At 40.0% G+C, this 26,314-nt stretch overlaps 2 protein-coding genes across 5 annotated transcripts; both read left to right on the top strand.

Annotated features, from left to right (window-relative positions):
* The first annotated feature begins 1,868 nt into the window (after positions 1-1,868).
* LOC125004912 (cell surface A33 antigen-like) lies at positions 1,869-7,516 on the top strand. The gene is made up of 7 exons (XM_047579740.1): positions 1,869-2,069; positions 2,660-2,829; positions 2,942-3,158; positions 3,400-3,564; positions 4,981-5,097; positions 5,209-5,335; positions 5,705-7,516. Exons 1-7 carry the CDS (start codon positions 2,015-2,017, stop codon positions 6,198-6,200), a joined length of 1,347 nt encoding a protein of 448 aa, XP_047435696.1. The 5' UTR covers positions 1,869-2,014; the 3' UTR covers positions 6,201-7,516.
* Positions 7,517-8,255: 739 nt separating this feature from the next.
* Positions 8,256-25,836, top strand: LOC125005945 (immunoglobulin-like domain-containing receptor 2). Of its 4 annotated transcripts, XM_047581614.1 has the most exons (11): positions 8,256-8,647; positions 11,360-11,746; positions 14,257-14,376; positions 17,790-17,846; positions 19,858-20,004; positions 20,084-20,251; positions 20,415-20,543; positions 20,915-21,263; positions 21,338-22,091; positions 22,764-22,796; positions 23,119-25,836. In XM_047581614.1, exons 1-10 carry the CDS (start codon positions 8,530-8,532, stop codon positions 22,794-22,796), a joined length of 2,262 nt encoding a protein of 753 aa, XP_047437570.1. In that variant the 5' UTR covers positions 8,256-8,529; the 3' UTR covers positions 23,119-25,836. The 4 variants fall into 4 exon arrangements, with proteins under 4 accessions (XP_047437570.1, XP_047437572.1, XP_047437569.1 ...); XM_047581613.1 differs by lacking the exon at positions 22,764-22,796 and having other exon boundaries at positions 8,260-8,647; XM_047581616.1 differs by lacking the exons at positions 20,415-20,543; positions 22,764-22,796 and having other exon boundaries at positions 8,259-8,647.
* Positions 25,837-26,314: the final 478 nt, after the last annotated feature.

Below are 26,314 nucleotides of genomic sequence, written 5' to 3' on the forward strand. Positions count from 1 at the left end.
TAACAACAACATGGTTGATAAATTCTTCATCTTAATTGTGACTGGTTTGGTAGGATGTGAGAAATGTGTGAAATATCCATTATCCACTATTGTTTAATGCAGTTAGGAAATTGAAAGTATTGGCCTGACCCAGTGGGCATATGAGAGTTTTGTCTGATCTTACAATTAACATGTACAGAGTACCTAAGAATGATCTCCTTAAAATGTTCAGAGTTGAAAAATAAAAAATGACAAATCTCTCAATGGAAACATTTTTGTTTGGCTATAGTTGTTCTTTAGTTGTAGCTGGAGAACTTTAAAGCTGCAATTAACAGTTGTGCCCTAAAAAAGGTACTTATTTGGGACCATAAGGTTACTGGTTCATCACTTAACGCAACCAAATGGATCTGTACTGCACCTGCCTGCCATTACTACTCTTGTACCTTAACAACTTAAAACACACCTACTTTGGTCTCAAGGGCACATCTGTTTCAGTTTTATGCTGTATTCCTTGTTCTATCTGAGCACTTGTTGTCAACAAGGTTTTATATGGAACATGAAGAATATTGTGACTTTAAATTATTTGGTCTAGAGTTTTGCAAATGAGGAAGTTTTCTTTTGGTTCTTTTGGTTGCCAGTGGTTATAGTTGCCTAGTTTTAGACAAATATACAAAAAAAAAATAATAATAATAATATATAAATATATATATATATATATATATATATATATATATATATATATATATATATATATATATATATATATATGTATGTATATATATAATTTGTGCATGTCTCATCTTCAAGTAATAGATTTATGAGTGTGACCACATACCTAAAACCTAATTAAATGAGCACCAAGCATTAAGCATTGTCCCAGATCCTAATATGACACATGCCTTTTGCTCAGAAATCAGAAAAACACTCACCAGCATTCTGCAGTGACCATTCAAACCTTGACATTTTTCCCTTTTCAGATGATTATTAAAGCATTGTTATTCCTGCACTGAAAGATGGCTTTCTACTTTTACCACACCGAATAACACCAATTGCTGGGTTTCTTTTCTGTGTCTCTGTGACAGCTGAGCAGAGACATTGTGTTTCCAGGTTTGCCATCTAGACTGCTTTTTTTTTTTTTTTTTTTTTTTGTGAATGCAATATCTGAGGTAATCTCTTCAAATTTGGTGAAAAAAGATAAAATTATTAGAAACTGACATAACTCAACAAATGATGACATTATATACTTGGATATTTATTATACGAGTGGTCATTTTTAAATTTCAACATGGTTTGCATTAAATTGTGGTAAATTTGTGTACAGGACTGCTGGAGCAGCTTCCTGTTGACTTCCTGAGACTCTAAGCCTTTGTAGTGCGTGTGTGATTGTTTATGGCTCTAAGTGATAAGTCCCTGTCAAACCGGTCGAACAGGAAAAAGACGAGCTGCTCCTATTCCAACAGCACACAACACCTTTTCACTGCACTCTGTCAAGAGTTTGACTTCGTCAGTCTTTCAGCGCCTCTCGTCTTTTTCTTTCATCGAATACAAAGGTGTTTCATACAAGAGAATAAATAATTAGGAAAAAAGAAAGAAAGACGTGTTTTTGTCACTTATGTGGGTAATTGACAATGTTAAGTAGCTACAGAGCAGGTCAAGGTGGACATGTCCAACTCTGACACCTTTGACTCTGAATCTGTAGTGAAAAATGAACGTTGTGTGATCATGTTGTCAACAACTTCTGAGAAAATGCGCTATATTCCAAGATTTTTCTGCAAAGAGAAAAAAAAAACAGACGTTGGATGAAACGAGTCGGGACGCGTCGGGTGGGCGGGACAAAAATGTTACCTGGACGGCAGAGGGCGCGGTGATTGGCTGGCAGCTCGCTCAATCATCCGGAGGCCTGCTTCACAGTCAGTTATCAGTCTTTCTGTCTAGGGTTTCGGAGCAAGTGTTTTTCCGAGCGGCTTCTCATCCCCATTTTGTTGTAGAATAAACGAGCAAGAACAAAGGAGCCAGTGGAGATAAGTTCATTAAAATGAAGGCATTTTCCATGGAGAGGAGAATTTTTATCTTAATTCAGCTGTATCTAGGTGAGTATTCCTACAAGAAAAAACAAAAGAACATTTGCTTCTTTCGTGTGCGCCATACCGAACTGCCACACCTGTTTACTTACGGAGAGGAACAACTTTTGAAAGGTACAGGCCGAGAAGAATGTTTGTAGGTGAACCTTCTCATTGGTTCGATTTTTTTTAAGCAAAAAAAAAGAAATTTCATTAACCATGGGAGCTCTCGAAGTTGTTTTGCTACATACACAATATTACAGAACGGATTTTATTTCCTTTAGATCGAAAGATTCAAATGTATTCTAAAATTCAAACACATTATTGTTATTATTATTATTAATTGCTATCGATAAAGAATTCATCGCAAGAACCAAACGTGACCTAACCCTCTCGTTGGAATAAATAATAATAAAAAAAAAAAGATTCCGTCTCATAGAGAACTGAAACCGTGACTGATTTATTCATGTGGGGAAGTAAAGCCTGTGAATGGTCGATGTTTGATGTTTGGCTTTTAAAACACTCGAAGATACTTGTGTGCTCTGGGGCGAGGTTCTCTGTTTTTATGTTTAATTTATGAATGGTAATGATCAATATGATTGTTCTTAAATCAATCACAGGACTGTCGGGCGTGGGCGCACTCACTGTGAAAATCCCTCAAACCCAGTATGAGTATGCCAGGGGTGATAACGTCATGCTGCCTTGCACCTTTAGCTCCACAGTCAGACCAATACCCCTAATCATCATCACATGGTCTGCATATGCTGTGAATGATATATCTGATGAAAGGGTCTGTATCTATCTATCTATCTATCTATCTATCTATCTATCTATCTATCTATCTATACATGTCAAAGAACAATAAGAAGTGAGCATGTCCTCTTGTTTTACCATTCTTCTAGACCCAGATCTTAACCTACTATTATCCCAATAACATCACTGACATCAAAAATGAGTATGAAGGTCGACTGTCACTGGACTTTGATCTCAACACTGGAAAGGCAAACTTGAGGATTTCCTCCATCACACTGGTAGACAATGAGAATTTTGAGTGTCGTGTCAACATCCCTGGTGACGATGAGGGCGAGCCGTTTGATTCGACACGTTTGGTGGTTCTAGGTAACATTTCATTTGTTTTTAAAAGAAACCTTTTGCTTTTGAGTGTTCCTGGCTTTCACCTCGACCTTGTCTTTTAATTAATTGTTCAGTATCAAAATTATGTTTTGTTACTAGTGTCATGAAGCAAACTTGATTTGTGGTTAATTGCTTTACTGCCAAATTACAGGGGGGAAAAAAACTTTCTTTTTCTTTTTTTTCCTTTTTTTTTTTTCCTAATTTTTTCTTTTTTTTTTTTTTGTAGTTGCTCCGTCTACACCCATTTGCAAGATCCAGGGCAAGGCAGAATATGGCCAGAACATCAACCTGACCTGCAAGTCTGAGGAAGGTTCCCCTCCACCCACTTATACATGGACTAGTAAAGATGCACAGGGCACCCCTCGGCCTCTAGACCCGAGAAATCCTCCAAGTAAGTACCAGCGACATACACCTCTGCTTCTGATCAAGTCGGAAACTTGGCCCCTTCCGGATCAATTTTCAGCCACACTATCACTTTCAAAAACTTGGCCTAGTGCTATGTATAAATATACATCATTATTATGATTTTTCCATTCAATATTGAGGTATTCAAATAATAGATGTTCAAATTTCTAACATGTAACAGTAGGGTGGCTGTGCAACTGCCACAAACATACATACCTTTACCTTTGAACATAGCTAAATGTAGACAGTTAATCACCAAAACAGTTTGGACCAGGTTGACTGATGGGAGTGAGCTGCACTGTTTAGCTTCTCTTCTACAGTGTGTGTCTGGTTTTCGCCTGGGGACTGAATAGTCATCCTGTAAAATGTGGCCTCGTGATTGGCTCAGCAGCAATAGGGGCGGGGCCTACTGTTTGCAAGAGGCTTTGAATGACAGCTCTCTGCTAGCGTGGCGCTGAATGAGAGAAGTGCTGACTGAAAGATAACCTAGATTTATCCCTTCACTAAAATATATTTGATTAGAAGAAGTTATGGAGATTTAGGGGCACAACTCAGATGCAGCACTATGTTATATTCAAACTGGTCCCTTTCAAGTTGCACTACTTTTTATGCAGGGCTCTCCAGTTGTGAGACACGCATTTCATTAAGTTCACACGCCACATGACATTTTTCAGGCTGAGTAGCGATAAAAATAAAAAAGCTGCACATTAGTAACATGAACTGTATATAAAAGAGATTAGTAATATATGGCCGGAAGAGGCGACGGCAGTCTGCACCTTAAATCAGTGACCTATCAGCCAATCAGGAAATAGTATTTCTCGTTGCCAGGTGAAATGGCCACACAGTGATCACACCTTTCACAAATGCATGCAAATCATGCAGTTGCAAAGAATTTTTCTGCACCCTCACCGTGCTAAAAAATAAATAAATAAATCTAACTCCTAGTTCAAAATTTAAGAGCCCTGTATTGGTTTTCTGAAAAATGTTTGTGAAATTTGCAAAGTAAAAGTTCTGCACCATCATTTTTCTGGGGCCTGCAAACCTGTATTGCTAGTGTGGAATTATTCTACAATATTCACTCACCGTGACAATAAAATAGTTCATTAAGTCAATTTAGTGAAGTACGTCTCTCAACCAGTAGAAAATGTTGTCTAATAATGCATGAAAAAATGCATGCATGTGTGTGTAAATTGTAAATTGGTAGTGCGCTTTTATGCATAACACCAGTGCATCATCACAACGTACAATAAAGGTGTCGGAAACTACTGAGAAAACATATTTTTATAATATCCACAAAGATTTCTAAAACCAGTAGCAGTAGTGTGGTATTTGTTGTCTGAAACAAGAAAAAAAAATTGATTGCAAAGCTATAGAGTATATGTAAACGATTTTTGTGTTTCAGAGGGAGGCGTAATGTCTCTATATAATATCTCCAAAGACACATCGGGATACTTCAAATGCGTCTCAGAAAATAAGATTCGTTCCGATTTCTGCAACATCACCCTGAAGGTCATGCCACGTAAGAGAAACTTCCTGAGAACGCCTTTTTATTTGCCCTCACTAAGTGCATTTTTACCACGTTCTATTCTTCATTTCTGTCCTTCATTTCGCCCGACTCTCAACCCTGCAGCGTCCATGAACATTGGCTCCACCGCGGGAATTATTGGTGGAGCTGTCGCTGTGCTGATCATACTCATCATTGTCATCTATTGCTGCTGCTGCCGAAAGAAGAACAAAGAGGAGGAATACGCTATGGGGTAATGTTTTTCTTCCTCATAAATGCAGACAAACATCACACACACATTAACTGATGATGAAAAAGCAGAATTAATATCCACTGGATGTCACTTGTCAGCGTTGGCCTATTTGCACCATTAAATCAAATAGCTTTTTCTATTTTTGTGTTCGTACATCATGTTTTTTTGTTTTTGTTTTTTTTTTTTGTCAAGTGGAGCTTGATCAGAACTAGCATTTTTGTGTTTTTCACACAGGCAGCACCCAATTGACAATTTGTGATTTGAAAACAGACACGGCAGCAGCCAGATTTATTTAACCAAATTTATTCACAGTTAGTTGGACTTTTTTTTCCACCCCAAATGTCTGACTGGTGCGTGTCCACTTTCCAGCAACGTTGAGGATGAGTACCACGACCAAGAGTCAAATCCTGAAAAGCAGGAGAAACCTCGGAGCAATGACGACTCTAACAGGCCTGCTGAAGGACGGGACCGCTATGACGAACGCGGTGAGCGCGTTTATGATCGTCCCCAGGACTACGACGACCGGCGCAGCGACTACGACGACCGACGCAGCGACTACGACGACCGGCGCAGCGACTACAACGACCGGCGCAGCGACTACAACGACCGGCGCAGCGACTACGACGACCGCCGCAGCGACTACACCGCCCGCCGCAGCGACTACGACGACCGGCGCAGCGACTTCGACGACCGGCGCAGCGACTACAACGACCGGCGCAGCGACTACGACGACCGGCGCTACGATGACCGCAGAGATCCACGGTATGCTGACGACGACCGCTACGATGAGCCCCACAACAGTCTTGACCGCAACAGGCCACCAGTGCCGAATAATAAGCCACCAAGGAGAGACTACGATAAATAAGGCCCCCAGCCTCAATCACATTTAGTTGACTTTATTTTATAGTGTATCTAGCTGATACCTAATTGGCTCAATTGGCTTTTTAACAAAAATAAGGATCGTGCCCTGTTATATTTTAAGTGGAACATTTCTGATAGTTGAAATCCTATAGGTGTGACTGAGATGAGACATGGAGGAGGATTAGTGTGGGATGGGCAGGCAAACCAAAATGGTGCCCACGAAGGCCATGTGATCTGTGTTTCGTAGGTAGTAGGTGGGTGGAGTCAACAGTCGAAACCTCCATGTGTTAGTACAAACACTGTCTGGAAAGATTTGTTCAAGCATTACATCCAGCTTACATTGTACTGGACAAACATTTCACAGATCCCAGAAACACAGGTTTTACATTTTAAAGTAAAATATTTGTCTCCTTTGTTGGTTCTATATATATATATATATATATATATATATCCATTCTAACAAATTTAAAAAGCCACACTTCCAACAACCCAGGTTTAATTATTTGTCCTCATAATTTTAAATAGTATACAGATTATTGGATTCAAATTTGTGCTGAATAAGAAAAGTGTAACTATTGTCTCTGTATGTCTGTTTTTCTTAATGTATATACTTTTTTTTTTTTTACTGAGATATATTAATGGACTGCGATCAAAACGGTTACATGCTTTTGAATCTTTAACCCTTTTTGAGTGATACACAAAAGACAGTATGTTTTTGTTTGTGAGTGCTGCTTAACCTGTTGAAATGTGCGTGAAAATAACTGCACCTGTTCAGTCTGGTTGGATGACATTTTAAAGTGACTCATCGAACACCTTGACGAAACACCTTGCGCAGGATGTTATCAAATGTGTGGACACGAGGTTTGTAGTACACAGATTATCTTAGATTAGATTAAGTATTTTGGCTTGAAATTCAACAAAGCCTCTGATTTTTTTATTTCTATTTTATTTTTTACAAAGCTACATTCACACTAAACATGTACTCAAATTATTTTTGTGTGAAGTTACTGTATATTTTTCTGTAGAAACTGGGCTTGAATGCTTTGTGTTCTTTTTTCTTTTTTTTTACCTCAATATTAGAATTATTAGAGCTTCCGCTAATTGTTGGGCAATTGTTTAAACACACATTTAGGAACGTCAAACCTAAATAATATTTGTTATGTTTAATTATTACATAGAATATTGAATTTTAAAGATGCTACTATTGTGTCAAGCAATAAGTTTCTGATTGGGATTTGTCTAAATGTTTTGGGTTTTCTGTCTTGGAGATGCATGAACTATGACTTTGAAACAATGCTGAAATAAACTGCTCAAAGCAAAGTCTGAATCTTGAACACTAGATGGCAACACAAACCTCTGAAACAACTCCGTTCGCAGATGATTATAATGCCCAGTTAAAGTTATAGTGTGGATATCTTATGTCTTATATGTTTTTGACCGAGGGCTTTTTTCGTGTTTTAAACTTTTTTTTCTTTAACATGATTTAGACTTCATCCTCCCTCCTTTCTCCATCAACACTTTGTGTTGCCTTTGGACGCACTGCTTGGTGCGTGTCGGCGCCTCACATCCTTCTGTGTAAAGTTACACACCGAACAACGAGTATAGGGACAAATAGACTTCAAAATAAAACTAAGATTTCTTCTTTCCTTAGATAAGATCGGCAATCGATGTGACCACTAATGGCAAAAGCAACCACTAAATTTTTCAACTTGAAAATTAAGTATTGGCAATGGCCAACTCATTGTCAGGTTCCCATTATGGGGTATTGTGGATTAAAATAGAAATAAAATATTGTGGATTAAAATAAAAAAATAAAGTAGTAACTGAACTAAAAAAGCACATAATCACTATTATGGAAAAAGACTCGTAGACAAGATTCGACACATTTGTTGAGATATAAAGTTATAGATATAAGTTAACAGATCTTCCTCTTGAAAAAAAATAACGTATATACTGAAATGGAAAAAAAAAACTGCTATGGTGACAGAGAAGGTGAATGATGTGTGCGGATCATGTAGTTTTCGTGTTTGAGATTCCCTTTTGTTTTTGTCAAGAAGCTAATTTATTTATTTTTTTTTATCTCAGAAATTTCGTATTTTATTTTAGTTATTTTAGGTTTTATTTTACATCAGCAGACTTCATTCGCAATATTTTCCCATTCATTGTTGTCTTCATCTGAGATTTTATTTTTATATTTTTTTTAAAAAAAAGCACTCGGCGGAAGTTGTGTGCTTTATTTTGATAAGCTTGACGTCGGTGCCGCCGCTGGCCTCTGCCATCCCGTTAGGAGTTAACCGTTAACCGTCCACAGGAGCCCGAGACACCGTCCAGGGATGAGACGGGGGACAAAAGGAGACGACGCTCACCGGAAAAAGTTTACGAAACTCATCTGTAGGAGTTCTACAATGATTCTCGCGCCGAAGTGGTGGATTTTCGTCGTTTGTTTGGCAGGTAAGAGAAGATAAACCGAGTGTGTCAAGTGGTGTAACAGGTTGTTAAGCCCCCGTTGGAGTTTAGAGAAATAACGGTAACGTTTTCTGCTGTGTCAGTAACTTTACCTGTGAACCAAATTAAGCGATTAGATTCAAACATTTCACCTTGCTTTAATGATTATACCTTTTTTTAAATTGTCAGTGAACGTGTAACTCGGTTTAATGGTCTGGTGTGCTAGCTGGGCTCCAGTCTGGATTTAGTCATGTGTGAAAGATCCGACCTGAAGTTTTAGGGGGGTTGTGGATTAGGAGGAAATATTTAACAAGGTCCCTCAGTGAAATTACAGTTTACCACAATGTACACACACACAAAAAAGTACACAAATAACGTCAAACTATTAAACTAATCAAATAAGAAAGCCTTGTATTAGACTTGATGATTTACAAGGGAAATTACTTGGTCACAGTAGTTTAGATGTATAAAGAAACACTCTTAAAAAACACAGGTAAAAAAGAAAGGTGAAATGAAATAAAAATAAAAGTATTATCTAGTAAAATAAAATACTTCAACAACACTTTAACTTGTATACAAATCAATTTGTGTAATGTACTTCAGATATATCAGAATGCATATGATTGCTAATAGTGTACAAAATAAGGTAAATGTGATGTATTGCAGCCGGCCACTTTATTAGGTACGTCTGTTCAGCTGATCCTTACTGTATCTAATCAGCCAAATGTCAGTGCTTTTAGTCACGTAAACATATCTAATCTGAGCATCAGATTGAGAAAGCATGGCATGGTTGTTGGTGCTGAGTATTTCAGATGAGATTTTAAGGCACAACCATCCTAGGGTTTACAGAGAAAATATCCTGTAAGCAGCATCTCAGTATCAGAGGTCAGAGGATCCAGACTGGTTTGAGTTAATTAAAAAGGCCACAGTAACTCAAATAAGCTCCTATTACAACCGAAGTACACAGGAGAGCATTGATTTCTGAATGCACAACAATTTAAACGTGAAGAAGATTGACAGAAAGACTGCATGGTCTGAACATTCGCGATATATCTTTAAAGAAATGCATAATATTGGTGCAGCTTACAAATCTGCTGATATGGATCAAATTCTATAATAAAGTAGCTGATTAGTGTAAGTTTAGAGTAACGTTGTGAAATCCATTATGAGTTGTTTACAGTAATATAAGAGATTGTCTTTATGTAAAACAATGTAGCAGCTGTAGTAACAGTTTTTTTTAATTAATATTATTCTATGAATGCACATTTCAATGAAAACAACAAAACATACTCCTCATACTAGTATTCAAAACACAGACTATCCTTTCCCCTCCTCTTGCTTTCATTTTCTCCTCTGGAGGTGGATTCCTCTGAAAACTAATAAATCCAAAGATTGCCCCACAGTCTGTGATCCCTGGATGACCGACCAGCCCTCCCAGTGGCTTTTTTTTTTTCTAGTTTTTAGTTCCACCCCTCAGAAGTTGGTCAGCTTTACATGAAACTATGATTTTTTTTCCTTTTTTTTTTTTACCCGAACTTCAGACTTTGTCTCTAAAGTCAAACTGGCCTCAGAAAATTAGATTAAAAATAAAAAAATTAAACCACAAAATGACCTAAATTATTGAGATTTTGCAGCATTTTTTGTTTGTGTTTTTAACTGTATGCAACACTCGGACTGTCTGATGTTAATCAGTTAATCAGTTAATGAATTAATTTATTTTTAATTAAAGACTGTTGTTTGATCAGTTGACTTGCTACGACCTAAAACTTGAAAGTCAGTAGCTTTGCACAGCCAGACATTAAGCAAGTGCAACACCACATGGCAGACTGAGCCCCCTAAAGTTATTGGCATCTGTCGTGCAGCTTCTATTTTGCAAAGCCTTCTGCAAGTCGGTGTGAGATTAACCATTTCTGTTGATGCCTTCTTCTTTTTTCTCTGTCACTGTTGACTGTACTGAGAATCGAGTGGGGATGATCTGTTACAATCTCTATGTATCAAGGTTCAATTTTGAAGTGAAATAATTGCATGGTAAGTTTTTTTTGGATTAAAATCAGGTTAGATTCATTCTCAGAATCAGAAAGAAAGCAAACTCAGCCGAGAGGTCTGGCCTTGATTATGTGAAACACACCCCACTCATTTCAACCCTTCTCCCTTGTTCGCTGGTCCAGTTCGATAATGTCTCCCACCACTTGGCTTGACAAATATGGACACGCAGCAGCGTGTACAGATGTTTCTGGGTGTGTGCATGTTTTTTTCACATGGTCATCTCTCCAGTGTTGTGTTGTTCTTGGACTGCTGAGCTCAAGCTCCTGGTCTTCATGTGACCCAGAGTCCTGCAGCTTCAGAAGCTCCAAAACAACCGCCTGCTCTATTCAGCTCAGAGTCAGATTTCACGAAGCAGAGGCAGCTCAAACTGCCTTAAGTCAGTCGTGCATATGTGACAAACGTGCACAGTGATTCACTTTGTCCCAATTGAAACTGATATTAAAAACATCCGTGGATTATTGTAAAATTCTGGCTATGTGGAATGATTTCACTCACAATCTAATTTGCAATGAACGCATGTGATATGTCAGATATTTTCGAACCAGGCACGCATAAACAAGTGTCTCTTTGAACCTTGTCTCAGTATCTGAATCAAAGTGTGACACGCTGTTGTCTTTTTGTGCTTCTTTAACCTTTCCTTCTTTCACAGTCCTTCATTGTCTCCTCCCACAGGTGTCTTCCCTACGTCTTGCTCAGGTGTTCAGGTGTTTGTGAGAGACGAGAAGAGGTATGCGGTGCTGTTTCAGTCGGTGGTTCTGCCGTGTCAGTACACCAGCGTGTCCACCCAGACCGCTGTGGTGCAGTGGGTCTACAAGTCGTACTGCCGCGACCGCACAAGGGACTCGTTCAGCTTCTCCGACAGCCTGAGCGGAAGCCTGGGAGGAGGTGGGCTGACGAGTGGAACCGGAGGAGTCAGTGGAGGCTATGAGACGGGGATGACGGCGAATTACCTCGACTGTTCTGACAACAGCCGGACTGTGCGAACTGTGGCCTCCATCTCAGGGTCCTCGGTCACGCTGTCCGAGTACTACAAGAACAGAGACATCTCCATCATCAATAGTAAGGCATCAGTAGCATCACTTGCACCCCTGGCTCTGTTATTTTGATTCTTTAGACTTTTTGAAATCACATAACATATATGCATCCAGGTGGAAACAGAGCTCACCAACTTGGATGATGATTTAGTTCAGCAGTTCCAAAAAGTTTTTGGCCACGCATCCCCTTCTGTGTCCCTACTGGGTTGACTGATCTGTTATATTTCTCTCCTCTGTTGCCTCCAATTCCTCACTATCTCTTGGTTCATCTCCTCCCTTATCACCAACTTTGGCTTGAGACATCTCACCACAGTTTCCCTGATTTCAGCTAGTTGAGCATATTTTCAAAAATCAGTGACGTAAGAGGCCACAAGCTAGGTGCGCATACACAGTATATTTGTCATCTCACACACCCACACTTTGAGAATCCGGATTTAGTTGCAGTCAGCAAGTTGTGCTGGAAGTACTGAAGCCAAATACAATACAAGAGAGCCAGCGATACAGGATAACTTTTTTAGTATCCATTGTATCCCAATGTGTTTGTACAAAAGTAGAACATAAAGCAAAAATAACGACACATAAAATTAGCACATGAAAGTGTATCGAATATTAGCTCTATGAAAACAAGTGTGTCAAATGTACTTGCTGCAGGAAGAAACTGCAGATTTTCAGGGTCTTTTATAACATATTGACAAAGCTTCTGTTATTGTTTCATCTGTTGCCAAGCCTGGCAAGTTTTGCGAAAGCTACAAATCTGAGCGTTTGACCCACCCTTCCCACATATTTCTGATCAAATGTCAAGTTAAGTCAGAGTCAGATGTTACCACTTATCAAACTGGTTTCATTGCTAAAATCAAACCTCTTATGTGTTTTTGCCACCCCCTGCCCCTGTATTACCATCATACCATTCAGCAATCATCTAAAGGACACTGATGTGCACGCATTCATGTGCGTGCTCGCTGAATACACAGGGGTAGTCTTGTTTGCTGGCCTCAGATTTATGGAGCTCTAACTCTGGCTAAAGAATCAAACTTCTCTTCACCAGCCAGAACAGCAGACAAAAGAAATGGGTTTTCATGCTGTCCTCTCATTCATCCTGACCCCTCACTCATTTCGTGTGATGTACTTCACTGTGCTGCTTTTATTTTTCCTCTCTGGATCTCTCCACATCCCACCATCCACACACTCGCTTCCCGTGAGTGTAAGGCTTTCTTTGAATCTTTATTTTCTTCTTAATCTTTCTGTCCCACACCACCTTCTGTCTTGAAACAAGTCAGAGAAGTAATGTCGTAAATGGACAAAAAGGGGAAAGCTTTGACCTTGTTTCCTTTGGAGACGCCCAGTCATCCATACCCATGTAATCCTATTCAGGTTCACGCAGGGTTTGGAGTCAGTCCCAGCGTGCGCTGAGCAGGGGGTGTTCTGTTAATCAAATAGCTAACTCAGTCACTACAGTACAGAACATGGAGAAAACTAACAGAAAAAATGGTGTTACAAGGTAGCTTTAAAATAAAATAATCAACTTTAAAATAAAAATAGTATGCAAATGTATGCTGGATAAATGATGGCAGCACTCTGCTAACTGATCACAGCCCGTCTCTCCTCCCCTTTCCTTGGCTAACAGGAAAAAGGAAGTGGACTACACAGCCCATTTCCTGGTTGCTGTATTTATACGTCTGACCCCCTTACAATGGAGTCAGCCGTCCAAAAGTCTCTTTCGTGCCAACTTGCTTACATGTTGACAAATTATGACGAGGTGAATGTGATTTCATTCATTATCCTGAGCTCACACAAATATACTATGTGGCCAAAAGTAGGTGAACATTATTGACCAACTTTTCACCATTTTGGCTACTTTGCTTTTACTGAGTTTGGTATGAAACAATTGGGCTGGAAGCAGTGTGTCTTCATAATGTTATCTTGAAAGCTAGGTATTCCAACAACATGGACCAGCAACACCAGGTTGTCCAACAAGCTAACAGCGCGTTGCCCTTTGGTGATAATGCTCTGGGTAGTTGGCTGTCGACTGGTTAAAATGTTTACTATGTACGAAGAGGAAGAGGCACGGATTAAAAAAAAAAAAAAAAAAAAACTAAGATGGACAAGAGATGTAGTAGATGTACAACAGGAAATGTGTTTGCAAAGCTTTATGTAGCCCCTAAGCAATGCCAACACAGTAACATGCTCACTGCAGCCCTGTCTAATAGCGCTGTGAGGAATTGGAATTCCGACTTTAAGCCAGGCATTATGTCTCAACATGTGTGAATGTGTATAGAGCCAGTAAAATTTAAAAAAAAAACAAGGAAGGACAAGTTGTGTGTGTTTGGCTACAATTTCATGTTTTCATTCTTGAACGAAATTTAGTGACCGGAAGGAAGTATATCCCTGCAGTCTAGCAATCAAGTCACAACTTGATTGCTTGTGATTATAGCATCAGTGTGATTTGTACAGTTCTCATTCCCATCAGTCTGAAACAGTTAGAGGTTAAAAGATTTTGTTCCACAATTTTTTAATCCCCTTTTTTGTCTTTTGCAGAAGCTGACTTGCGTATGGGAGAGGTCCAGTGGGGAGACAGTGGAGTATATATCTGCAAAGTTGTTATATCTGATGATCTAGAGGGACAGAATGAAGCCTCGGTAGAGCTGCTGGTCCTTGGTAAGCTGCCACTGCTTTCTTAATGTCTGTATAGTGAAGGATTTAATCATTTTCTGTTAAGTTTAAGAGAGTCACACTCTCTCTCTGGTAGACCAACTGAAACAATGTACAGTTGAGTTAGTGTTTCTAGGGGTGTTTGCTACACTATTCCATAACAAACTCCACATCCACCGACACACCTTTGTGTCTCTCATCCTTATTTTGGTAATGTTAGCCTGAAGTCACTCATGTGGAATTCATTATGCAAAGATTCAAATCACATCTTTTGTAAAACATATTGACAGCAAAGTAGCGTTAAAAACAAACAGTTAACAAACACTCAAGGCATTTGTTGAGAAGCAGGATTCATGATTTATTGCTATGATTGGTTAGAGGTCTAAGTAATTGCATGCAGGGTTGTTTTGGGCTGTACTGAGTCTGTGTCTGGGTAGGAGAGATCAGGACTGGAGGCAGATCTTACACAAAACAAACACTGCTTACTAAAATCAAAAATTCAGGCTACTATTACATAACCGTTAGAACCTGACCTAATCACCACTACAGCACAATACAGGCTCATTAATGAGCTCATTTATATCAAGCCTGGCACTTCTTTGACAGTCTTCACCGATCTGCATCCATGACAACTGCATTCACTCCTACTGTATGTTACTGTGAACCAAAAAGAATTTAAAACGCAATTACTGCAGAATAACATGTATCACTTGTTGGAGTCTTTTGACATTAACACTAAAATACCATTTATAGCTACATAAGTGTGGGTGACACTCATGTAAATGAACCTATAATGTTTTGTGTTACAGTGACAGTCTGTGTGTGTTGAATTACAAACGTTACCATAGAAACTGCTGAGAGGCTGTGTGGCTCCTGGTGTCCTGAAACATCTCAGGCTGAACTTTTGTTTGGCTGGCACTCAGAGACTTATGTGTATGTACAAAAACACACACTGTCAAATGCACATACAGGTTCTTTTACAGAGCAGCTTTTACAGTTTGCAGACACCTGAGTAAATTCTGTTAAGGGTTGATTGCAGTCTTGGTATGAAAATATGTTACAATGACATGCTCCTTGTTACATGAGTTACCGTTTACAGTATTAAACCTCCCATGAGTCTCTAATCCACCGTGGTGCCAAAACGCTGTACTTCCTGGTCTTGGTGCTAACGTGGCATGTGAGGCACTTGATGTGTTTCCATAACAACAGTTGGGGCCACGGCAAATGGCTCAGGGGGTCTTTTGTCTTTTTGGCGAATGGCTTCACAGAGAATAAGACAGGGAAGATTTAATGATGTGGAGGAGTGGACGTCGGGGCACAGTGATACAATAGGTGGAGGGTGATGTGATGCGAGACACTCAAGTGATGTAGAGCTTTGAGAGCTCACTGGCTGAGAGAGAGTGTCCTGCATTCCTACAGCCGGCCTTTTCTCGTTGCATTGTTTTCCAACAAACTATTTGCATATGACATAACATGTTCAAATGAATAGAGGGAAAGTCATTTGGCATTTGCAAAGTGTTCTTCAGTCAGTTTCATGCATGTGTATACATTAATGGACCAGTTTTCCAAAAATACTTTATCCATTCTATTGTAAACCATCAACTGATCTTGTGAGGTGTCTTATATGAGGTGTGAGAAGAAGTTTAACTTGCATTTCTTTTTTTATTACTAATAATGTTTAGCTTTTAAGTAGTCTTACAATTAACGCAAGTGTTAAGAAAAGTTTTGTAGCTGAGCTTTGAGCTAGCAGAGAGAGATTTTGCGGTTCAATGAAATACGGCGTTCAAGTAAGTTCATCAGTGGTTTCATTTCCAAAGCAATGTACAGTGTACACTATCATCTGGGACGGCCACATAATAGGGTGAAACGAGGAATCCTAACATATCTGAAAGTAAATCTCGGTGAATCTCCAGCCTCCAGGCGAATTTAAACGAGAGCAGAAATTCCACAGTTGAGCTGCCTTCAAATGCTTTGGCAGAGGACAGACAGTAGACAAACCAACAGATGAACACAGACATCTGTGTTTTGTTTGCTTTTGTGCATTATATTAAATGTGCAAAAACAAGTAAAGCAACTTTCAGCAGGTTGTTTCTATGCACACGGTTATTGAGCTGCTTCTCAATCAACCTAATAAGTTTCTTTTCTGTTCTGAAATCTAGCAAAGAACATGTTTAGCCTTCCAGAAAGATACTAAGTAAGGTATGTGCACTGTCAGCTAGAGTCAGCCCAAGATAGTTCAGCTTGTGCTCTGTTTTTCCAGCCCTCCTTTTTAATGCTGAGCACTCTTTTCTCCTTTAAGCGGTAATCAACAGCAAAGCTCCAGTATCTCTTCACACTAGACTCATCTACACACCTTTTCACTTCTCACAAAGCGCCTGTCCGCTCACATGAAACTACGTGCCCAACCGAACTCATTCATTCACATTATTGTTCCAGCTTGTGACAAACTGCCTCTTATCTACCATGTTATGTTTCATTCAGACATCTGCAGTCCTCCTTAAAGAAGAAAGCCATAACACTGGCATGACAGGAATGTCAGTTTACAGGATGTGTGTGAATTGTTTTTACATGCTGGGGTTATTTCTCATGTTGAGATTTTCTTTTTATATTATTGATTTAAGTGAAGATGTAATATATCAACCCACTGACCACTGAAATTATATGAGCTAAAATTAAAATAAATAAAAAATAATTTTACACATTTTATATTGAACATGATGTGCCATGTTTAAAATATTCAAAAACTAAATTATTTGTCTCCATCACACCTACAAAACATCTCTTTCTTATCAATAAATATAGATAATAAACTTAACCCATTGTGACCATCTTTAGCGTACGGGTCAAAGCAGTTGGACAATTCATTTATAGTGGTTAAAGATATTTAATAAAGACATTTGCGATATGTGTAAAGCATATTTACATCAAAGAAATAAGGATAAAAAAAGTAGCTTTAAAATCATGTGAGTGTCAGCTGTCAGATGTTCCTCTGTTTATCCGCAACCTGTTTGCAGGCTCTGTTTGGGAGAAATATTATCACCTGTGATATTTTCATCTCTGCATGTAACATTACTCACAGCTCCTGCTTATTGATCGCGGTCTCTTCACGAGGATCTTCTCGCCAGACAGATCCCCCTTTAACGTCAGAAATCAGATCATCAGTCTCCTTGTCAGTCGCTATCATGTGGAGACTTTCTGGATGAAGTCCAGATTGTGCTCTGACGCATGCATCTGTTCACCTGCCAACTCCGAATCTATACATCTATCTTTTTCTTGTTCTTTCTCTTCTGTATTTGTCTCAACTCTGCTTTAATGCATGCTACTACATCAAATAACTTTCTTCGATTCGATCATTCCAATTTACAACATTTCCATTGCCTCTCCTGTCCTCTTGTCACCTGTGCTCTGTCTTTCTCCAGGTTTCTCAGGTGTGCCTGAAGATCTCCTGCCAGATTTTGATTTGAAGATTATGCCAGGTAGGGGCATAGCATATTTATCCCCCTCACCTGCTTTCTTCAGTTCACACTAACCCTACTCACTACTCAAATTATGAGATAGGAAGCTCAAAAGTCAAACAGACTCCTTACACCATGTGTAATGGTTCCTATTCTGATGGCTGTCATAATGTCTAACCTCTCCTCCTCTCGCATGAGTCAATAACACGACAGGTGTTTGTGAGTCAGTTATAAGTGGGTTTTGAAAGAGTTGAGTTCAGAGACGTTTTTAACCCGACAGACTGATCCACACCCACCAAATAATGAGCTGGCCTTTGCTCCCACTAAGATGAGCTGTGCTGGAAAACAGCTATTACGGTCATTATGGTTATTTATGGTTGCGGTTGACGTGTCATTCCGCACCATTTAGACTCTAACCAATAAAAAGGCAGCAGTGAAGAGGGAGGGGAGCTTTGTTTACGCCACATCAGATTCGTTTAATGCCGATTTAATTATCACAGAGCGCTAAATAAATGTATGGATTGTGTAGGAGTAACTCCCAAAATGACTTGGTATAATTCATTCAGCCTCAATAGCCACCGCAAGCTTATCTCTGGTGTTGTGTTGTTGTCCCCTGACTCCCACAGTACTCAGGAATATGTGTGTTAGTGTGTGTCTGTGTGTAGAGGAGTCACAGTCATTGCAAATGAGATCACATTAGAAGCTATTTTGCTGGAGCACACACATCTTCAGTACAGTATCTTACAGACTGGCATTAACTGTCCCTTTCCTTCCTGTAGCAAGACCCACGTTTCCTGTGTGCATATTTGTTTGCGGTGTTTGTGTGTCTGTGTGTGTGTATAAGAGAGAATGTGGTCCACGGTTTCACATTGTTAAAGATTTCCTTATCTGCCCTCTTCTTCCTTTTCCTTTGGTTTGTCCCCACACACAGATACATGTCGTTTATCTGTGCCTACTGACTGTGTTCTCCACTTCAGCACCGCAGTGCTCCAGTCAAATGTGTAAAATTAGGTGTTTTGTGCAACATACACCGATCAGCCACAACATTAATACCACTGACGGGAGAAGTAACTAACATTGACCATTCTGTGACAATGCAATGTTCTTCCGGGAAACGTTTGGACCTCACATTCATTCATATGGATGTTACTTAACACGTACCACCTACCTAGACCAGACCAGGCTCCCCCACCCCATGACAATGACGCGGCTTGATGGCAGCAGGCAGCACGGTTTAGGAACAACTCAAAAAAATATGAAGAACAGCACAAGGCGTTGACCTGGCCTCCAAATTCACTAGATCCCAAACTGAAGTATCTCAAGTATCTGTGGGATGCATAATTTTAAATTTAAAAAATCACAGGAACAACAACCGTGCCTCTCACCAGTCTCTTTATTTTACTTTGCTGTCCGACCCAACATCCTGTTTCTACAGAAAGTAGAAGTTGGAGTTATTGATTGTCTTTATTGTCCTCTCTGGTTACTGCACCAATTTACTGAATATGCCAGCCTTTCACAGGTTTATTTCTTTCACTTAAGTTGTAGCACCACATGCACAATAAATGCTGATGAAGAATAGTTAACATTGCGGTTGACACCAATGATACTCCCAACACAGTAATAAAGTCACTCATCATCAGTTAACTAATCCTTCACTAGCACTTCCTTTGTTCACATTTTTCTAACTTTTAGTTAGTTAGTTTTAGTTCATTTCCATTCAGCACGGATTTATGGGACCAAGATACTCAATAGTACGACAATTATACAATGCGTTTTAAGCATTTCAGGGAAACTTATCTAAATGTTGGCAGTCACCTTCCATTCTGAGAAATGTATGCACCAGATATTAATGGACGTAAGAACAGTGAGTACTATAAGTAGTGTTGAGTTTGATGCATTTTTTTTAACTGTTTAACTGTCCTATAGTGACTCGTAATGCATGAGTGAAATACTATCAAAAGCAAATATACTAATATACAAACTGATAAGCCTTTTTATTTACATGGAGATTTTGTGTTGTGTGTCCTTTCAGAGTGGGTGTTTGTGGTGGCGGTGGCACTTGGCAGTGTGTTATTCCTGCTGTTGGTTGGGATTTGTTGGTGTCAGTGTTGTCCTCACTCCTGCTGCTGCTACGTCAGCTGCTGGTGCTGCCCCGACACATGCTGCTGCCCCAGGCACCGTGAGTATGAACGCACTCGGAGATGTGAAGGGTGAGGTGGACAGCCCGGATGTGATCGCGTGTTGCTTTTCTTTTTAAGTTTACGAGGCAGGAAAAGGTATAAAGACGGGCACCTCCACCCCTCAGACGCCTGCCTACCCTCCATACTTTGTCACTGGTGTCCCATCCATGGTCCCCATTGCCCCTCCATCCCTGGTGGAGAATATGTCTTCTGCCCCACCCTCAGATGGCAGCCTACTCACAGCAGGTGAGATTTCACTCTGAGCTGTAATATGAGCTTGATTATTGTGATTATTATTATTATAGTGAAATATAGTGGAATGGAAAACATGCAAAAAAGTCCAGTCCAGTCCTCAAACAAGTTAACACACACACTTCCCCATGCTGATGAGTCAAGTGTGTATCTCCAGTGCCGATGCATGCTGTAGGGGTTCCCTACCGCGTGCCTACGCCTCAGGATCAGGATTCTCTCAGGGTGCTACAGTATGTAGAGAAACAACTGGCTCACTTCAACCCTTCCAGGTCCATCAGCCACCAGTGTAAGCTTCATTGACCCACTCAGTGGCTTATTCTACTGCTGAAGCATGCTGATAATCTATACAGTGTTGGTAGTGTCTTTTGGGCTTTTCACTCTCTTGGGCTGGTCTTGGTACGTCTCTGTGCTCAAGCTTTCTATTTAATTAATCCAGTTCTTTTAGTTCAGAGATGATATGGCAGAAGATGTGCATGCCTACTTACTTGAATGAATATGTTTTACTACTACTACTCCCTCTCTGGCACTTCTTGCAAACCTTGACTGACTTCATCTGCCTTGCCTTCCATGGGGACTTTTCTATTCAGCTGAATATTTTTATATAATACTTTCAGCAATCATTCCATAGATTCATTATTTTTACTTTAATCTATCTAGCCTGTAGCCTGTCTGAGCTGAGCTCCCTTCACGAGGGAGAAACTGGCTTCCGCCAAACTTACCGAAACGTTCAGAAGAAAGCGCTGCCGGCCATTCCGGATCATGACGCCCAGCCGGAACCGCAGCGCTACCGTGACAACCGCAGCCCAGAGCCACAGCGTTACCGTGATGACCACCCATCACCCCGTCGTTACTGTGACGACCCAGACTCAGAGGCCCGCCGCTGCCAGGAAGAGTCACTTCCTGCGCGACGGTACAGCGATGACCCACCATCCTCCAGCTCTCAGTCGCGCAGACATATCCGGAATCAACAGCAACCCAATCACAGTGAGGAGGACAACACCAAAAGGTACAAGATTTCTGAATGCACAAACTGAATCTGTACACACACATCTGAACATACACAATACTTGTGTTTTTCAGGTGGAACCCTCGCTCAGAACATCTGCAGAGAAAGACGTACCAGACTGCAGGACGGACCGGCTCCCTGGATGAGCTGGAAGAGTTTGCTGTGTCTTACAATCAGAGACAAGGCAGAGGAGCAGAAAGAAGGGAAGAAGAACGAGGAGATTATGAGATGGAGCTACAGGACTACGGTCGATATCCTTCTTACCGCAACGGTCCGCCACAGCATTATCACGGTAATGAAAATGAGTTTGGTGACAACAGTGACCATGAAGATTATCGTGCACGGAACAAGAAAAACGGACATAACATAAGCCCACTTTCTTCACCCAATAAGAAGAGTGGCACCGGGGACAAGGACCGCAATGTCCCTCCCCCTCCCAGAGTAGGTCCACCATCAACCTCTTCACAAGAAAAGGACTACGATGCTACGTTTCTGAACAGTCTGCTGGACCGTAAGGCTAAGTTGCGAGGGGTTAGCCAGGGGAAGAATGGGACCCGGGGTGAGGAAGATTCAGACACGCCTTCAAAAGGCAGCTCGAAAAAGAGCAGCGGGGAATCTAGTCGGCACTGCAGCCGCTCACCTAGTAACAGACTGGATGCAGAGTCGCTGCCTCCCTACTCAGAGCCAGAGCGAAGCAGAGCGTCTCCACGGACGCTCCCGGCAAACTCTCGCTGGGAGCGGCCCACTCACAGTCCCAGCATCTCTCCACCGCCGGTCCACTCCCTCCCTGGTCGCAGAGAGGATCCCAGAGACAAGTCCCGAAAAGTGGTGAGGAATTTATAAGCTGCTGATTTGTTGGCGGGGTTGTAAGTTGTTAGGTGTGAGACTATAATGTGTATTAGAAAAATGTAAACCCGACCCTGACTACAGAGCAATGTAAGCCATGTTATTTTCCCTTATTTCGAGGAAGTCTAAAGAGTGTTTCTACTTAAGGAATTCATACAGGGAGGGAACTGTCAAACTAAAAACCTGGATCTTGATTATTAAAACCAGGAATTAAATTGGAGGAAGTACATACTATCAGGCGCAGATATTTCTCATGGTTTAAAAAACTGTAGTGGCAAAAGTTTTTGTGTTGTTTATAACAAAAATGATGTTATATTGGCAGCTTCCTGAGAGAGCGACTTACCTGAGAGCACAAGCAAAACATAAATTGCTACTGCTTTTATTAACAAACAAGGTGTAACTGACAAACAAGGTGAACTCATGCATCAAGTGTTGCTGTACATATATTTCTTTGCTCTTAAGCATTATTTTTAGGACATTTTGGCCCCTGAACTTGATGTGAATTAACTGAATTATTGTAAGTTATCATGTGATTTGGTTTGATGACTAAATACAGGAAGTGAAACTTATCAAAATGAAATCTTCCCCTTATGAGGAAGACTTGTTTAAAGGGTTGTAGGCACACATTAAGTGTTGTTGTTGTACCTTTGACAGGTCAGATTCAGATGCTACCAGAATGAAAACTAGGTAGAATATTATGTTATGTATCCAACCATTTCCTATAACAATCATAACTGGTTGATTCCTCACTGACAATCCTGGGTCAAAATGGTATTCAACATTAAAGACTTTCTGCACAAAATAATTTTGTTTTCTGGCCTCAGACAGCTCGATGCAACAAACAAACCTTTAAAAATCACATTATCAAATAACGTTGAAAAGCATTTAGTCCCAGGTCCCACTTCACCTTAATAACCTAGTTTGGCTAATGTCCATTGTCTTTTTTTTTTTTTTACGGTTTTGACTCCGCTGCAAGATACACACTTTGACACTGTTTTCTCCTTACCAGAGCACTCTTCTCAGCCGAGATTCCCTCATCGTCTGACCAACTCAAAGCCGCAGAGACTGAAAGCTTCAAGTGGACGGAGCGTGGGGAACTGCATGTCAGCTGATAAGATACGATGGAACCGATTCTGAGAGCAGATACTCAAAACTTAGGGATCATGAGAAACATTAAGGAGAGCTTAGAAGAAGACAACAAGCAAACATTTCCTATCAAGACTTGAGCTTTCTGCCTGTGACATTGTTGACTGATGAAGCCACTTGCTGTGTCACATATACATACTGTATATTTCAGCAGGACTAACACGTAGCTAATGTGATCAGAGCGCATGTCCTGGACCACCCCTGACAGGACGCGGTCAGTGTCACCCCCCGTCCCTTTAGAAAAGGCTCTGAAGCAGAGACGCTTTACGCTTCCAGCACAGTGAGTGCATTCATTTCCATTTGATGAGGTATGTGCATTAAAGAAGCACAGTTGTAGACGGTATATGACGACAACATCATTGTAAATGTGAGTTACTGTACTCCAGCTACAGTTAAGAATACAATACGCACACTGTGTCATTCACTTACGTTGTAAGGGACTAAAGGCGTTACAGTAAAACTTTAATGTTTTACAAAAGCTAGATGTAGTAACCAACATTAACAAATGTTTATTTGTTTAAATGGGACCTAAGTGTAAATTTGTTGGATCAACAGCTGGTCTTTAGCAGATGGGTTCCTCCATATGAGCTGGGTTCTGCTTATATGGAGCAGATCTTCTTGTTAAAAGGGAGTTTTTCCTTGCCACTGTCGCCCTCAGGCTCGCTCTGGAGTTTGCAGGCTGGTTTTCGTAAAGCGTCTTGAGAGAATTTGTATTGTTATTGGCGCTACATAAATAAATTCAATGGAGACGAAAATGGAGCTAAAATTAGAGTGAATGTTCCACTTAAATCCCAACATTTGGACAATAGTCCTACTTCAAATAGATGCTCAACTCACTCTGTATTTTCCTGATGTGTAAATAAGCAACTATGCAAAAACAATGATGTGTGTTTAAAGCTTCTTCTGAAGTTGCCAAAAATCAGTTTACATTAACTAAATACTACTAGAGTAAAGTGACATTCATACATGCAGATGAGATGGGTAACATACAGTCTAATCAATATATCAACATCTTTAAAGCATTGTAAGATGATATAAGACTAAAAAAATAAGGCTGAATAATATATTTTTACCTGTTTGGATCAGTGCAGATCAGAAAACAGCAAATATTATTAAATAATAAAGTGTCGACTAAGGGCTCTGATCCAATAAGATTCATATTTATATCAGCATTTGCAGTCGTGATTCAGTTAAGGTTCTTCTGAATGATGCAGTGATATTGTATTTTCTCCTTGTTTTTAGAAGTTTTCTTCTGTTCAAACATTTTAGGATAAATTTACCTCTGAGAGACTAAAACCTGGTCATGTTTTGTGTTTTTATAAACTGTCACTTACCCTTTAAAAGATTTTTGTACTACTTTTTAACATGTAAACTCAAACTATTTATGTGTGTGGTGAGATTATCATTGTAATTTGTAAATGATTATGTTTGTCTCTGCACTCCAGTGTGACCGTGTACATAAGATGAAGTGTCTTTGATTCGAACACTGTAATTCAGCCTTAGCTTATCGTCGTGGCTGCTGAGTCAACAGCACATCAAGCCTGTTATCAACAGCCACGCGCACACGTTAAGATAACCACACACTAGCCTGCTACTGTTCGGACCAGTCGTAGCACTCGTTTTGTTCTGACAGTACGTTGTACAGTATTTAACTGTTCCTGCCTTCATGCTGCACAGGCTTGTTTTTAGACAAGTGTAATAATTTCAGTGTTAAGATTTTTCTTCCATTGTGTTTTCTGCTGTTTGGTACTGACAAGTGTGTGTGTGTGTGTGTGGAGTCAGAGAGCAATGACTCTTTATTTTACTCTGTAAAGGAGACAATGTGTGATTGAGTATGACTCACGTCTTTGTTCATTGTTGTAATCACAGACTGCCTGTCTTGACTACACAGCTGTGTCAGAACGTACATATCAGTTCTGCCAACTCAGCCGCAGGTCGTTGCTCTGTTTGTCATCCACATGAAGAATCTGCCACAGCAACAAGTTTTTATCTGGAATTGTGCAACAGATATCGAATCAATTTGTTCTTAACGTCTTCTCAACAAATAAACTTGGCAAAAAACACAAGTCCCACGTGTTGTCTGAAGCTGTGGTGCTCTGGACGTTCGGGTGACCTGCTTTGAACGACACAGACGATGATGTTGCTCTTCCATGCGATTTCATGCCTCCACTTTAACGAATGGATTCTAATCTAACAATCCTCCACTAAATCTCCCTTCATGCCTCTTATAATGTTCTGTTTATCTCGAAACAGCGTCTGAAAGGTGGTGATTCAACTGTGTGTTCATGTTGGAAGATGTAGTTTTTGCTGCTGTTTGACTGTTCAATTAAACGCAAAGGTGTTTCTGATACAACTGAATGCAATTCAATAATACTACAAACCACAGCCTCCAAAATGAAAACACAGTTGAGTCAACAGGTCGATACAATAACACAAGCATGAACTTAAGATTTAGTGCAAGACTGTCTAATTAAAATCCACTTGTTTTCATTAGTGTACCTAATAAACTGTCAGGTTTAGCACATATTACTTGCGAGAGTTTCTTTTGAATAAATCAAAAATATTTACCAGAATACTTTGACTTGAGAGATGAATCTGTGACTTTTATTGTCGTACTTTACTGTTATTGCTCCTTCAAATGAGTTACTGGATTAAATAAACAATTTTTAAAAAGGAGTTCTTATGATAACATTCACGGGGAGAACGAGAAGTCTTTTTATTTTCCGAGTCTCGTTTCAGAAGTTTGTTGTGAGCTCATTCGCTGCGTGTTTGTGATGGGCGGGATCCGTTTGGACAGTGATCACTCACAGCTTGAGAGTATTTCAGGAATGTTGTTGAGCAACTCTTCTCTTTACGGAAACGTCCACAGGAGAAGACATGACGTCACCGCACACCATGTTTGTGTTATATGTTATCCCTTTCAAGGTTTGACATAGATGGGAGAAAAAAAAAATGTGGGTCAAATATTTCTGGGCAGAGAACCGTTTCCTATTTACTTGGAAATTTGAAAGTCACACAAAACTAACCTCATTTTATGTAGAGACGTTGAAATTAATATC

This window comes from Mugil cephalus, chromosome 3 (assembly GCF_022458985.1).
Source record: "Mugil cephalus isolate CIBA_MC_2020 chromosome 3, CIBA_Mcephalus_1.1, whole genome shotgun sequence".
Taxonomy (NCBI): domain Eukaryota; kingdom Metazoa; phylum Chordata; class Actinopteri; order Mugiliformes; family Mugilidae; genus Mugil; species Mugil cephalus.